Source organism: Pseudoliparis swirei, chromosome 24 (genome assembly GCF_029220125.1).
Source record: "Pseudoliparis swirei isolate HS2019 ecotype Mariana Trench chromosome 24, NWPU_hadal_v1, whole genome shotgun sequence".
NCBI lineage: Eukaryota > Metazoa > Chordata > Actinopteri > Perciformes > Liparidae > Pseudoliparis > Pseudoliparis swirei.
In genome coordinates, this window is record NC_079411.1 from 20,647,427 (window position 1) to 20,663,900 (window position 16,474).

A 16,474-nucleotide genomic window follows, 5' to 3' on the forward strand; every position below is an offset into this window, starting at 1 on the left:
TGGTCTTACAGTTAAATCAATAAAGAGCTTCTCGTAACACGGACTCGATCCCTCCAGAGGGGGAAGTGGAGTCCAGGTGTGTGAACACACACTCTGACGACACTCAACCAGCAGAGAGATCAACTGACATTCATCACCTGTTGTAATGAAGAGAGAAAAAAGTGAATAATAAAATGCTGCGGCACATTTACCAGCCCGTTGTCTTTTCGCTCTAATGAATTATAAACGACAGCGAATCACTTACGGGACAACGCGAATAAAACACGAGATTCAACTTTCTTTTTTTGTTGTTGCTCGGAGAGACGTGACAAAGTGGAAGAGATGAGAAGACGTGACGCCTGCAGCCGGTCGTCGTCTCACAGCTCAGACTTCTTAAGAGCGGCTGTAAAGTCTATAAAGAGAAGAAGAAGAAGAAGAAGAAGAAGAAGAAGAAGAAGAAGAAGAAGAAGAAGAAGCAAAAGCAAGGAAGCTGTGTAGATAAAAGCTGGGAGAGAGGGGATGTACTTTGACAAAGCAAGCATGTGTAACTCATCCTCTGGCCTCTGGACACACACACACACACACACACACACACACACACACACACACAGAAACACACACACATTTCTCCCCCTGTTTTTTTTAACTTTTGAGAGCCGTCCATGCGGCATGCACCGACATTATCGGGGAGAATTAGCGGGGAAATAATAATAATAATAATAATGCCCCCTCGTCTCCAGTCCCGCTGATAACAACAGCGGTCGTCACGGCAACGGGGCGGGGAAGCTGCGGTCGGGTCAGCGAGGCAAAACAAGTGCCGTTCGGACAGTCCGCGACCAGAAATATTGAACTTGTATTAACAAAAGACGATGTACACATATTTTTGGTCTGTGAAATTGTCGATGGGGGCAGCTTTTGGATCGTAAGTTCTGGTTCTACAGAAGTTATCCGAGCCTCCGACTCGCGGTTCTGGTGAAGAGCACTGGCAGCTTCACACACGGTTGCATTCGCAGGCGTCCGCTTATACCAACAGGTTTTCTTTCTGCGCCCTCACGCTGCAGCATAAGTCCATAACGATATAATAATAATGCCCCCTCGTCTCCAATCCCACTGATAACAACAGCGGTCGTCACGGCAACGGGGCGGGGAAGCTGCGGTCGGGTCAGCAAGGCTAAACAAGTGCCGTTTGGACCAGAGATATTGAAGAAAAGACGACATACACATATTTCAATAGACTAAAAGTCAGTGAAAGTGTCGATAGCGTACGGTCCGGTTCTACCAAAGTTATCCGAGCACCCGACACGCGGTTCTGATGCAGCTTCACACACGGTCGCATTCGCAGGCGTCCGCTTATACCGACATGTTTTTTGCGCCCTCACGCTGTAGCGTAAGTCCATCATGATAATGTCAGGTGTTTATTTCTGTCTCTTTTTCAGAGAGGGGTTATCAGCGCCACGGGCCGCCGAACGGGTTTCTCGCTCAAGGACACTGGAGGAGCGAGACGCTCCCTCTCACGGGGGTCTGAGCGCAGGCCCGCCACTCAAGAACCAAAACCACATGGGCAAGTTCAACCGAGTAAACACGCGGCGAGCTGCGGGTACGACTCCACGTTGCCAAGCAGGGATACACCATTTGTATTCCCTTTCCATATTTCCATATTGCATGGAATCCAAATCATGCATTCCCCCTCTTGTTCCCCTTCCCTAGCCGCTTATTCCCCCCCCCCTTTGTAATTTCTGCCTCTCGGCTCCGTCGTCCGCTCCATCAATCGTTTTGTTTCCTCCAACAGATGTGTGTGTGTGTGAGGGGAGAAGACAGCGTCTCGGTGCACGCGCTCGTAAATACTGTTAATCATATCGACGTGCGGACGGGATGAATATGCACTTCCGTACACGGGGAGGAACACTGAACTATGCAGACGTAAACACGGACGCGTAAACACGGACACGCGGTCGGCAGCGTTCATCGATATTGGAGGGGGGGAAAAAAGAAGCAAACTCGACTAGACAGAACCCGATGAGCAGGATCCAGCTTCGCCCCTGGATCTCAACTCCAGCTGTGGAGACATCAGATCCAGCTTCTTTTTTCTTTTACCCGGTGGCCATTACAGCTTGTCTAAATTCAACTGGTGGACATCTGGCTGCAGAAGAGATAACTCTTCCCTTAATAGGAGGGTTTTAATTGGCTGCTGCAGAGCTACATCAAAGACCCAGCAGACCCTGAACTCCTGGGAAGACTATAAACGCACATAAAAATAAAAAAAAAGTCACAAAAGATACCTCCTGCTGCAGGAGGCTATTTCCATGACTTCATGTCCAGATCACGTAGACTTCTGTGGCTTTAATTACCCTTTTACGGCCTCTTAAAAAGAGGTGTTTTGGAGTAGAGAGATGACTTTCAGGACTGTACGGTACACAACCGGCATGGGAAGTCAATGGGTATTGACCCCGGGGTAATTAAACTGAGATGAGTTCACCATGTAACTCATTCAACGGAGGCCGTGTGAACAAGTCGTGTTTGAGAAAAGCAGAGGTTCGACTTCATTGATCCGTTTGGTTTGGAGTGAATCTTTATTTAAAGCGGGAGCCCAGTTTGTATTGAATGTTCAACCTTCAGGTATCAAGCTCCTCCTCTTTAATGGAACCAGCTTCCACCTTCAGCCCTTTTTTTTTTTTTTTTTTTTTTTTTTTTTTTTTTTTTTTTTTTTTTTTTTTTTTTTTTTTTTTTTTTTATTTTTTTTTATTTTGTTTACTTTTTTTTTTTTTTTTTTTTTTTTTTTTTTTTTTTTTTAATTTTATTTTTTTTTTTTTTTTTTTTTTTTTTTTTTTTTTTTTTTTTTTTTTTTTTTTTTTTTTTTAAAAAAAAAAAAAAAAAAAAAAAAAAAAAAAAAAAAAAAAAAAAAAAAAAAAAAAAAAAAAAAAAAAAAAAAAAAAAAAAAAAAAAAAAAAAAAAAAAAAAAAAAAAAAAAAAAAAAAAAAAAAAAAAAAAAAAAAAAAAAAAAAAAAAAAAAAAAAAAAAAAAAAAAAAAACACACTGTCAAACACACTGAGTAACACACACTGAGAACTGGTAACACACTGTCACCAGAACACACGGAGATAACACTGCATCAAACACCAATACAGAAAATACTAACTTTTCATCTTTACAGTTTGAACAATTTCAGTGACTTCAAAAAATTTTTAAAAAAAACATTCTTCACATGATTTTTTTTTTTTTGCTAAACGACAGCGGGCACAACTGAGTCACATGTGCAAACTCTAACTACAGTCTGCACAGCAGTTCATGTGGACCAAACTCTAGTTTGTTTTCATTGCTTGAACACAGTTTTCAAACTCTAACATTATCCCATACTTTAACCACAACCTGCACAACACTGGGATCACAGCACTTTGTTCAAATGCTAACACACTGCTGTCAAAACTGTGAACCACATTCAAAACGGAATACATTCAGCCTTGTGCCTTTCAAACACTGTGATTGCAATTTCAGCTGAAAGGCTACAGGTGTCTGTTTTAGACTTGTTAGTGAACACACAATATATATATATATATATATATATAAAACAGTATATGTAGAGCTCAGAAAGACTCATTTGAAATGGAACAAGGAAGACGGGTTCGGAGGAGAAGGTGGCAGGAGAGGATGCGTGAGGAAGACAAGAGCTGTTATTTCAGATGAAATAAGGCTACACTTATAGAGCATGAATGTTCCATGACCGGGACCAATGACTCTTTTGGAAGCCATCGCGGATGAGGACAGAGTCAGAGGACTGCCAGGGATGGATAAGCCTCCAGAAGATTCTTCCCAGGTGGCAAGAGAGAAATTAGATGTGATGTTGATGACAACATGTGGCCTGATGCTAGAGGCAGGATTAGTCAATTTTGTTAATTAGTATGTACTTTAGTTTCTACCTTTTTATTACTGTAATGTAAATTACTACAGACTATTGAAGCAAACTGCTAATTTTCATTTACCTTAAAGAATTGTTATGGTCTAAAAATTTGATAAATCATGAAAGAATCACTTTCTTTGAGAAAATATTACTTTGTTTGAAGTCACTGAAATTGTTCAAACTGTAAAGATGAAAAGTTAGTATTTTCTGTATTGGTGTTTGATGCTGTTTACTCGTGTGTTCTGGTGACAGTGTGTTACCTCAGTGTGTTATCTCAGTGAGGTTGTGCATGTTGTTTGTCTGCACTAAGTGTGTTTGAGATGTGTTAAGGTTGTGTTGCTTGGAATGAGTTTTGCAGGTGATGTGAACTGTTTAGCTCAGGTGACTGTTGGTAGTGCAGACTGTGTTAGAGTTTTGCACATGTGACTCCGGTAAATGAAAATAAAAGAAAAAAAGGGCTTGTTCAATATTCTGTAATTTGATTACAGTAATGAGAAAAGGTAGAAACTAAAAGTACATAATTCAAACCTAATCCTGCCTCTCTAGCATCAGGCCACATGTTTTCATCAACATCACATCTCATGTTCTTTTGCCACCTGGGAAGAACCTCTGAGGCCTTATCATCCCTGGCATCCTCTGACTCTGTCCTCACAAAAGACATTTGGTCATGTGGTGGTGACCAAACGCTGGTTCACGACATTACATGACATGGTCTATAAGGTGCCCTAACAGCTCTTGGCTTCCCCGCCCCCTCCTGTTCCCTCCACAACCCTCTTTACTCTTGTTTTGAAATAATTTGAATTCTTTTTAAAAAAAGCTTGAATAAAATGAATATTGAGCTTTTATTTTAATATTAATTATGAGCTAAGAAAACTCAAAATCCTATCTCATAAATTTGAATATTTCCTCAGACCAAGTAAAAGAGATTTATAACACCCAAAACAAAATCAAACATTTGAAAATGTGTTTCCAGGTGTTTCAGTTAATTAGACGATTCAAGTGATTTGTTTAATACCCTACTAGTATACTTTCTGTATTCTATATTGAGGCGTCCGCTTATACCGACATGTTTTTTTTCTCTGCGTCCTCACGCTGTAGCGTAAGTCCATCATGATAATGTCAGGTGTTTATTTCTGTCTCTTTTTCAGAGAGGGGTTATCAGCGCCACGGGCCGCCAAACGGGTTTCTCGCTCAAGGACACTGGAGGAGCGAGACGCTCCCTCTCACGGGGGTCTGAGCGCAGGCCCGCCACTCAAGAACCAAAACCACATGGGCAAGTTCAACCGAGTAAACACGCGGCGAGCTGCGGGTACGACTCCACGTTGCCAAGCAGGGATACACCATTTGTATTCCCTTTCCATATTTCCATATTGCATGGAATCCAAATCATGCATTCCCCCTCTTGTTCCCCTTCCCTAGCCGCTTATTCCCCCCCCCCTTTGTAATTTCTGCCTCTCGGCTCCGTCGTCCGCTCCATCAATCGTTTTGTTTCCTCTAACAGATGTGTGTGTGTGGGGGGGGAGAAGACAGCGTCTCGGTGCACGCGCTCGTAAATACTGTTAATCATATCGACGTGCGGACGGGATGAATATGCACTCGCGTACACGGGGAGGAACACTGAACTATGCAGACGTAAACACGGACGCGTAAACACGGACACGCGGTCGGCAGCGTTCATCGATATTGGAGGGGGGGAAAAAAGAAGCAAACTCGACTAGACAGAACCCGATGAGCAGGATCCAGCTTCGCCCCTGGATCTCAACTCCAGCTGTGGAGACATCAGATCCAGCTTCTTTTTTCTTTTACCCGGTGGCCATTACAGCTTGTCTAAATTCAACTGGTGGACATCTGGCTGCGCAGAAGAGATAACTCTTCCCTTAATAGGAGGGTTTTAATTGGCTGCTGCAGAGCTACATCAAAGACCCAGCAGACCCTGAACTCCTGGGAGGACTATAAACGCACATAAAAAATAAAAAAAAGTCACAAAAGATTCCTCCTGCTGCAGGAGGCTATTTCCATGACTTCATGTCCAGATCACGTAGACTTCTGTGGCTTTAATTACCCTTTTACGGCCTCTTAAAAAGAGGTGTTTTTGGAGTAGAGAGATGACTTTCAGGACTGTACGGTACACAACTGGCATGGGAAGTCAATGGGTATTGACCCCGGGGTAATTAAACTGAGATGAGTTCACCATGTAACTCATTCAACGAGGCCGTGTGAACAAGTCGTGTTTGAGAAAAACAGAGGTTCGACTTCATTGATCCGTTTGGTTTGGAGTGAATCTTTATTTAAAGCGGGAGCCCAGTTTGTATTGAATGTTCAACCTTCAGGTATCAAGCTCCTCCTCTTTTATTAACCAGCTTCCACCTTCAGTCCTGGAGGCAGACACAGTCACCTCATGTAGAGTAGACTGAAGACTTATTCCTCTTTATAGTCTTATAGTTAGGGCTGAATCAGGTTCACCTGGTCCAGACCTAGAGATGCTGCTATAGGCTTAGAGGCTGCTGGGGGACGCTTTAGGATACACTGAGCTCCTATCTCCTCATTTTAGGATACACTGAGCTCCTATCTCCTCATTTTAGGATACACTGAGCACCTATCTCCTCGTTTTAGGATACACTGAGCACCTATCTCCTCGTTTTAGGATACACTGAGCACCTATCTCCTCATTCTAGGATACACTGAGCACCTATCTCCTCGTTTTAGGATACAATGAGCACCTATCTCCTCGTTTTAGGATACACTGAGCACCTATCTCCTCATTTTAGGATACACTGAGCACCTATCTCCTCGTTTTAGGATACACTGAGCTCCTATCTCCTCGTTTTAGGATACACTGAGCACCTATCTCCTCGTTTTAGGATACAATGAGCACCTATCTCCTCGTTTTAGGATACACTGAGCACCTATCTCCTCGTTTTAGGATACACTGAGCACCTATCTCCTCGTTTTAGGATACAATGAGCACCTATCTCCTCGTTTTAGGATACACTGAGCACCTATCTCCTCATTCTAGGATACACTGAGCACCTATCTCCTCATTTTAGGATACACTGAGCACCTATCTCCTCGTTTTAGGATACACTGAGCACCTATCTCCTCATTCTAGGATACACTGAGCACCTATCTCCTCGTTTTAGGATACACTGAGCACCTCTCTCCTCTTCTCTCTACTTATGGATGAATTTCCATCTCTCCATCACACATTACTAACTCTGCTTCCTCCCCGGAGTGTTTATGACTCCACGTCTCATAGGGTCCGTTGGACCCGGCTGGGTCTGATGCCTCCTGTCATGGCCCTGCTGATTACTGCAGGTGGTTGCATCTTCACCTCACTTCTTCATTTCCCACAACACTTAAACAGACGACCTGACTTCGCCTTCCTTCCGGTCTTCCCCCTGATGATGAATCGCCGGTACCTGATGGGGTAGTCGGCAGCGCTGAGGTTGATGAAGAAATCCCAGCTCCAGTCCCTCATGGCCAGCAGGTCAGCCATGCTGCGCAGGTACATGGTCAGCAGACTGGCGCCGCCCCAGATGGTGGCCATGCGCCAGGGTGTCACCCTCACGTTGGAGTACTGGGCCGCCAAGGAGTGCACCTGTCTGTGCAGGTAGTCAGAGCGCTGGGAAAACACACGGAAACGATCATACACCGATTATTATCGCGTCCGATAGCAAGCAATTATATTGTTATATTATACCAATATTTCATGAATAAAACAAGAGGATGTAACCCTCCTGTTACCTTCAAATGGGCTAACATCTTCTACCCTTGAGGTCAATTTGACTCCAACTATTTATTATTAGAATTCTAATTATTACCTTCGCATTGAAAATGCGGAAGGTTATGTTTTGATCGCCGTGTATTTATTAATTTATTTATTTGTATGCGTGTTCCTCGCATAACAAAAAAAAAAATTTGACCGAATCGCATGCAATTTGGTGGGATGATTGGTTATTATCCGGGGACCATTTGATTAGATTTTGGGATCAATCGGGTCAAAGGTCAAGGTCATGGAAAGGTCAAAATCTTCTTTTTACCATAGCACGGTCACTTTCTATCCAATTGGCATGCAACTAATGCCAAAATGTTCATAATTCAATGCCCAATCTTGTGATATGCGAAGGTATGCGCTCTACCGAGTGCCCATTCTCGTTTCCCAAGTTTCCGTGTCAGGTACTTTATGTGTGTTTGTTGACTAATTAAATTATCAATTTAAATAAAAAAGTGTTTAGAAGGCTGCTGTGCAAACCTGTACACCCCCCCCCCCCCACAGTGACTTCAATATCATCCCAAAAAGGAGAAAAAATGGGTGTAAAAATATTGATATTTCTTATATGTTTTATATACAGCTAAAACAGAGGGGGGTCAAATTGACCACAAAGAACACTGATGCGTACAAGTTGTGCACAGGATATTGAAAAACATGTAATCATGTAAATTTTTTGTTTTCCCAGTTTTCCGCATTAAAATAGGAAAAGTCGTGAAATATGAAGCAAAAAGAACTTGATGTCAATCGTATATTTCGACACGTTAAAAACATTGAATGGGGTTAGGTTAACAGGAGGGTTAAAAAGGCCGGTTTCCCATTGAAGGCTCGTCCTCCGGGGCTCACCTGGTCCACGTGGATGTAGTAGTAGTGCGAGCTGTGGTAGATGGCTTTGAAGAGGCGGTGGAACTGTCGAGAGGCTCGGCCGTGGACCACCAACACGAACGCGATTCGGACTGGTTTCGATGGAAAGCTCTCCACAGAGTCCTCGTCCCACTGGACGTTAGCATTGGCTTTACCTGTGAGGTATATCAATCAATCAATCAAACTTTTATTTCAGACTCAAAGTCAAAACATTAAATAGAGTAAAATACATATGAAAATCACAAGTGAAATACATAGAAATGTACAAAGACACTTTTTTTGCATTCTACAAATATAGATGCTGGGCGGTGTGTACAAATATACGAGTAAAAGATAATAATTTTAAAAAGTGAAAAATAAATAAAACAGGGCAAAATTATACATATATATATATATATTTACACACATATATACATGTATAATTTTGCCAGGTTTTATTTAATTTTTTAATACATATATGTATGTATATATATACACATACAGGACTGTCTCAGAAAATTAGAATATTGTGATAAAGTTCTTTATTTTCTGTAATGCAATTAAAAAAACAAAAATGTCATGCATTCTGGATTCATTACAAATCAACTGAAATATTGCAAGCCTTTTATTCTTTTAATATTGCTGATTATGGCTTACAGCTTAAGAAAACTCTAAAATCCTATCTCATAAAATTTGAATATTTCCTCAGACCAAGTAAAAAAAAGATTTATAACAGCTGAGTGTTTGTCAAGGCTCAGGAAACCCTTGCAGGTGTTTCGAGTTAATTAGACAATTCAAGTGATTTGTTTAATACCCTACTAGTATACTTTTTCATGATATTCTAATATTTAGAGATAGGATATTTGAGTTTTCTTAAGCTGTAAGCCATAATCAGCAATATTAAAGAATAAAAGGCTTGCAATATTTCAGTTGATTTGTAATGAATCCAGAATGCATGACATTTTTGTTTTATTAATTGCATTACAGAAAATAAAGAACTTTATCACAATATTCTAATTTTCTGAGACAGTCCTGTATATGTATGTGTATATATACATATATATGTATATATATACAGTACATATATGTATCATTTTGTTAAAAAATAATAAAACTAGCAAGGGAACAGCATTCATACCGTATATATATATATATATATATATATATATATATATATATATATACATATATGCATCATTTTGTTTTATAATTTTTTATGTTTCTGTTTGACATTTATTTGTTTTATGTTAATATATCTAAACGAATAAAAACAAATTAAGTGAAACAAATGTTTTTTTGTCATGACACCTGTAAATAGACACCTTGGATTAATTATCCACTGCATGGAAGCATCGATGAATATCTTTGACGGAGAAGGAAAAAGCATCATGAATATAGTTATTAATGATAATTAAATGTTATTTTTTCATTAATTAAACGCTGAACAGAAATATCAAAACAACGAGGTTGGCAGGCAACACGGTGAGTATCAGTTGGAGAGGTATGAGTGGCTTATTCATGATAATTACCTGCGATGTCAGAAGGTATTTCACATTTTCTCTAATTGTGCTAAAGAAATTAGGACGCACTATCCGTATGAAGACCGATCAATGTGCGCTCCTGAAGACGCTCAAAGACGACAATACAGACATGACGTCTTGGAAAACTGTAGCGAAGGTCCCTTTGTTCTCCACCGCGAGATTTGAATAAATTGAATGTTCAGGAGTGTGCGCAAGGACAGAAAGCCACGCCACGACGAAGACATTTTCAAATAAACGAGAACAAAAAAAGTCAAAATGCTCCCTCCTCAGCCTCTGCTGCGGAACAAAAAAACATAACCACAAAACCCATTTACCCATTATCTCATGTGATTGAATTGGAGCGATGACAATTTCCTCCAGACACACACACACACACACAAACATTGTAACCACGACCCTCATTCAGATGTGAATCCCAGAAGCGTTTTCCTGTGGGGCTTTCAGGGTGGAGCACGGTTTGGACAATGTGTCATCATTCCCTCTTTTGGCAAGATTCCCAGAAGATGCCTCACTTTTCATTCGACAACAATCGGCGAGCGAGGCGAACGCCGCCTCAATTGCGGCCGGCGAACGCCGCCATCAAATTAAACAATTCCACCGGTCTCTGGAGAGTCATTGGTTACCTCGCCCTGCTCCATTGTGTGCTTTTGTTTACCAGCGTAAACCGCTTTAAACCTGAAGAAACACATGCCGGAGCAGGTCTGTTGAAGACTTTGTTTGTTTTGAAATCTTCAATTATGACCACACAGCAGCTCATGTACACTTTAAAAAAAATAATTTTACCACTCTAAACCGCTTAAAAACACTTATACTTGAAACCTGGAGAAAAACTTACCGAAGCACATCTGACTCAGAACATAAGCATTGCTTGTTTTTAAATCTCCACTTATGACCACACAGCAGCTAATATGCACATATTTGTTCATATTTGCGTTTCAGAGATTAAATGATTATAATTTCGTCGCCTTCCTGAAATAATGTTTAGTTTTTTCGGAAAACACAAAAAAATTGACCACATATTGATCTATATGTGATATTGTGATATATTAGACTACAGGGGTAGAATCACATGACGTGTTTAACTGAGGGTGGAGGCGCTTTTACCAGAGCTGGCCAGTATTTTGAGAGGATTTAGGCCCCCCAAAAAAATTATGTTATTTTTATTTTTAGGAAGGTGACCATTTGATCCTGTCTCTGCTGAAGAAGAAGAAGAAGAAGAAGAAGAAGAAGAAGAAGAAGAAGAAGAAGGAGGGGGAGGTGAAGAAGAAGAAGAAGAAGGAGGTGGGGGCTGTTCCCCTCCTGACTCCTCTCCTCGTCGGGCCCTTACGGTTCCTGTCATTACGAAACATTTGAGGGCCAGTTTCCGACACGCCGTCTCTTTTTTGAGTGGAAGGGGAGGAGCCAGGAAGGCCCGGCCCCTCCCACTCCAACAACTCATTCATTCAAATTTCAGGGCAGGTGTCCCAACATTTAAGGTTGACCACACGGTTCAGAGGTTAATGACACGCTTCCCTGCCTCCATTTGGCCCCAATTGGCTGTGGCTTCTGTAAGTCACTTATTTCTCTCTCTTTCTGTCTCTGTGTGTGTGTGTCTGTGTGTGTGTGTGTGTGTGTGACAGCTCAGCGGGGGAAATCTGCTGTGGGCCGCATCAGATTGAATGATAATTGGTGGCCAGCTAAGAAGGTTCACTGGTTGGCTTTGCACGCGGATAATTGGCCAGTCACTTCACAAAGCTCTTCAAGAGTGTGTGCTATGCTAGCTAGCTGGACTAATGAGCCCTGCTGTGTGTGTGTGTGTGTGTGTGTGTGAGAGAACTTCAATTTAACAGTGTTGTCGAGCACATGGGTTTATCTGTAAATGAGCACTTTTTTCTCCTGAAAGCCAGACTAGAGCCCTCCTCTTGGACTCATTACTCTTCATCATCCTTTCCCATCAGCATCCATCTTTTAAACTACCTTTTCCCTCATCTGCCGCCGCCCTCCCCCTCTTCCTCCCCCTCTTCCTCCATCACCTTGCGTAACTTGTAGCTCGCTCCCGTCCCAAAGGGCTCGTGCCAGATTACATTTGAAGACGTCTCTGGGATATTTGATTTGCGCCATCAATAAACAACGAGCCTCGCCGTCATGTGAATCACATCGTCGGGTTTCATTTCTATGAATGCGATAACAAACTTTTATTTTATTTCTTATTTAAACCTGTAATGACAGGCCAAAACTTTGATGATTTAAGTTTTTTCCATGACTTTTCCAGGCCTGGAAATGACCATTTTAAAATTCCATGACTTTTCCAGGTCTTTCAATGGAATCTTATTGCGATTGAATTTAGTTCAGTTTATTTTGTCTATCCCATTATCACAAATTACAAATTAGCCTTAGAGGGCTTTACAATCTGTACACATACGACATCCCTGACCTTTGACCTCACATCGGATCAGGAAAAACTCCCAAGAAATAGAAAAAAAAACTTTCACGGGGGAAAAAAGGGAAGAAACCATCTGAATGTATGCAAACATACATTGAGATACACACCATGACGTCATTTAAATTCATTATAAACACTGGAAAAAATTAAATCTGATGTGAGATATTTTGAGAGAGTCACGCGTCACGTTACCACCGAGTTCACGGTGAGCAGACTGAGCTCCGACTGGTCATCCCAGAATGCAACAGCGCTCACACAGCTCAGGAGGACATTGTTCTCTCTGCTTAACCCTCCTGTTACCTTAGGGTCAATTTGACCCCATTCAATGTTTAACCCTCCTGTTACCTTTAGGGTCAATTTGACCCCATTCAATGTTTAACCCTCCTGTTACCTTTAGGGTCAATTTGACCCCATTCAATGTTTAACCCTCCTGTTACCTTTAGGGTCAATTTGACCCCATTCAATGTTTAACCCTCCTGTTACCTTTAGGGTCAATTTGACCCCATTCAATGTTTAACCCTCCTGTTACCTTTAGGGTCAATTTGACCCCATTCAATGTTTAACGTCGGTGTTCTTTCGGGTCAATTTGACCCCAGGCTGTTTTTCACTGTGTCACTGTACCGAGTGCCCATTCTAGTTATATCTATATTGATAATCGCAGCTTTGAGCGTAATTGTATACACACATCTTTTCTCAGCACAAAGCCATTAGCGTTAAAGCGACACGCTGGAACGACACGGCCCAGTTAGGCTCGTCGAGCGCGGAGGGGGTTGAACACGTTCAACGACGCTAACGCCCGAGCTATCACAATAGCTTATGTAGCCGGGGCCTCGAGGACGGCACAGCCATCACATCGAAATTGGCCGATTTTCTGCTAACAAGGTTATAGGACTTGAAATTGGCATGGGGGAAGAGAGAGAGAGAGAGAGAGAGAGAGAGAGAACACATTGGAAGGTAGTAGGCAGGCAGACGGAGAGTCAGAGGGATCAGTGATTTCATTTCGCCGTCATGTTGCTACAGGCCGGCCACCAGGGGGACGGCCCTTTTCAATTTCTTTTGTCTCCTCTGATCAAGCTGTCAGTCTGAGCGGCGAGTCGCTGAGCGAGGCGACAGCAGCTCGGGCCACGCTCCTAATCTCGGGAAGGTGAGCGGAGGAGAACGTTGCTAAATCACGGCGCCTTCAAGTCCTAAAGAACACGAGAACGAGGATGTGTTCAGTCCACTCCTGTGTGTGTGTGTGTGCGTCGGTTCATTTCCACAATGTTACTGATGCGTGCTGCCCGCCCGATGGGGGCAGCGGCAACAGATTATGTTTTCAGAATCCACAACTCGACTTTTGCAGACGTCCATGAATTCAAAGAGGTTTTTTTGCGCGTCTGCTCGAGGAAAAAATAACAAAAAAAAGGAGAACTGTTTGACAAAACAAATGAAAATTGGAAAACCAATTTGGAGAGAATACAAGCAGCATCCCCATCTTCTCCAACAAATTACTGAAAAAAAAGAAGAAAGTTCTTGCCTTTGACGAGAATTGCAATTATGAATATTGTTACCATGTAATAAAGCGCGGATGGTCACACCGCGCTCGTTGTGCTTATCTTTGCGGATATTATTATTATTTTGCCGTGAAAAAGAAAGCTTGTGCAGCAGAGAGCAGAAGGAAATAATGTGAAGACGACAATGAGATGTCGAACAATACGGCGGCATTATTATCAGGAGGTCGTTTTCTTTCTATTTTGTAAATCTGCAAGAATAATTTAAGAATATCTAGAAATTGTAAATTGGTTGGAACCTTTTTTTTATTTTTATACTTGATATTTTATTTAGGTATTTTTACAGAAATACAACCTTCAAAAGTGTCAGGCCGAGATTCCGATCAGGACTCAAATGCTGAGGCGTCAGTGAGCCGTTTAGTAATCAAAACAAAAACTCTCCTAAGAGGTGGAGGCTAAATAATGTCCTAAGAAACCAAACGCTGGATTATGAAAACTATAACAAAAATCGCTCTTTCGAGGTTGGTAATAAGTTTCCAAAAAGGCTCGGTGGCTATGAACGTGGCCTTGGTGAACGACCATGAGACGAAACACTTTGGCACAGGACAGAGGGAAGACGCAGACTATAAGCACATGAGGGTAATGGGGAACAGGTGGAAACAATCAGGGATCAGGGGAGACAATCAGACCGGTGACACATGAGGAAGGGCAAGTGACCTGAAACGAGAGGAGAGTTAGACTTCAAAATAAAACAGGAAGTTACGAGACAAAAACCCAAGACAAGACAAGCTTCACCACGGTGTGACAAAAAGTAAGAATGCGTAATAATAATAAAACCTCAAAATAAATTAAAAATAAAGTAAAAATTAACCATGCATCTGGTCAAGAAGGGAAACACACAAATAAAAATGTTAAAGCAGGCAAATAATTATAAAAACAATAAAAAATAACCATGCAACACTTCACCAACGTTGTCAGTCCATCATAAATAAACAAACAGATCTCTAGGACAAAATATATTCACAGAGTTCTATTCACAGGGTATCTTTAACTTAGTTTTAAACTTATAGATATGGGTTTCATCTTGGTGAAACACAGTGCTTTTCTTTAAGAGAGACTGAGCCTCTGGTCGTGGTTGGAACCTTTTTTTACATAAATTCGTTATTTATCCTTGTGTATCTTCAGTAATATGAGTAACATGAGTGCATGAATACAGACGTACATGAACACAACCTCAAAACCACGAAACACTTTGTGGACTGAACCACTTTTTCATTGCATTTGGAGCTCAGCTTCAGAATAATTTCAACACGTTGTGGGTTTATTTCCTCGTATCACCGTCACTCAGATCTAGACGAGTGACGCTTGTGAGCCTCACACTCTCAATAAATAACATCACCGGATGTTTCCACTTCAGGGTTTAACACTCGACTTTGGAACGACCTACGGGAGAGGGTAAGGCTCGCAGAATCAGTGACTTCTTTCAAATAACTTCTTTGTTGTCTTTTTATGAGTTGGTTCCCCTTAATTTAGTTTGTCTGTTGTTCTTTATTACCTTCGCATTGAAAATGCGGAAGGTAATGTTTTGATCGCCGTGTATTTATTTAGATATTTATTTGTATGCGTGTTACTCGCATAACACAAAAAGTATAAAACCGAATCGCATGAAATTTGGTGGGATGATTGGTTATTATCCGGGGACCATTTGATTAGATTTTGGGATCAATCGGATCAAAGGTCAACGTCAAGGTCATGAAAGGGTCAACATCTTCTTTTTACCATAGTACGGTCAATTGTTATCCAATTGACATGCAACTAATGCGAAAATGTTCATAATTCAATGCCCAATCTTGTGATATGAGAAGGTATGCGCTCTACCGAGTGCCCATTCTAGTTTTGTATTGTTCTATTCCATTTGTTTGGCCTTGATTCTCTGTTGAGCCCTTTGTGAACCCTGCTTTTAAAGCTGCTATACAAATAAAGTTATTATGGCTGATTGTTGGTTATTTCGTCATGAAAACACAACGTTATATAGATAAAAATGTAGGGGAGTACGAATTCACAAGGGCCCTTTCAGGAAAGGGGCGTAGTCCTGGTGACGGGGGGTGTTAAAGGGCACCAGGAAGTAGAGGTGAACACAGGTGTCGGAAAGGAAAATAAACGACCACGGTCAAACGGAATTACTCGACTCTTCGTTCTTTCCGCACACCTACAAAAATATCATTTTCAAGCGTCGCCAGATGTAAGAAACATGGATTTACATAACAAAACCATTTGGATCTCAACAAGCGGGCGCGCTGCGATGGGGCGCCGGACGGATATCGACCCGTTTAGTGAGACATTATTCCTGCGGAATACAAAGTGACTGCAGCAGCCGCACAGACGGCGATTAGTATTGACTGAAAATCAAATAATCGATCTAATTAATTAACAATGATGGACTCACCCTCCAGGGGGCAGTAGCGAGTGACCGCCTCCGGCATTAATTGCCCTTCCTTGTGCCGGCAGTACACCTCGGCGATCTGCTGCCGGCAC

At 41.6% G+C, this 16,474-nt stretch overlaps 1 protein-coding gene across 1 annotated transcript in view; it reads right to left on the bottom strand.

The window, feature by feature from the left end:
- The window catches only part of xylt1 (xylosyltransferase I), a 121,415-nt gene that overhangs the window by 33,554 nt on the left and 71,387 nt on the right, over window positions 1-16,474 (bottom strand). The window contains exons 2-4 of the mRNA XM_056410165.1: window positions 16,386-16,474; window positions 8,490-8,662; window positions 7,294-7,496 (exon numbers count right to left, since the gene is read on the bottom strand). The exon at window positions 16,386-16,474 is cut by the window's right edge and continues 518 nt beyond it. Coding sequence (XP_056266140.1) covers window positions 7,294-7,496; window positions 8,490-8,662; window positions 16,386-16,474 — 465 coding nt within the window. The remainder of the gene's footprint in view (window positions 1-7,293; window positions 7,497-8,489; window positions 8,663-16,385) is intronic.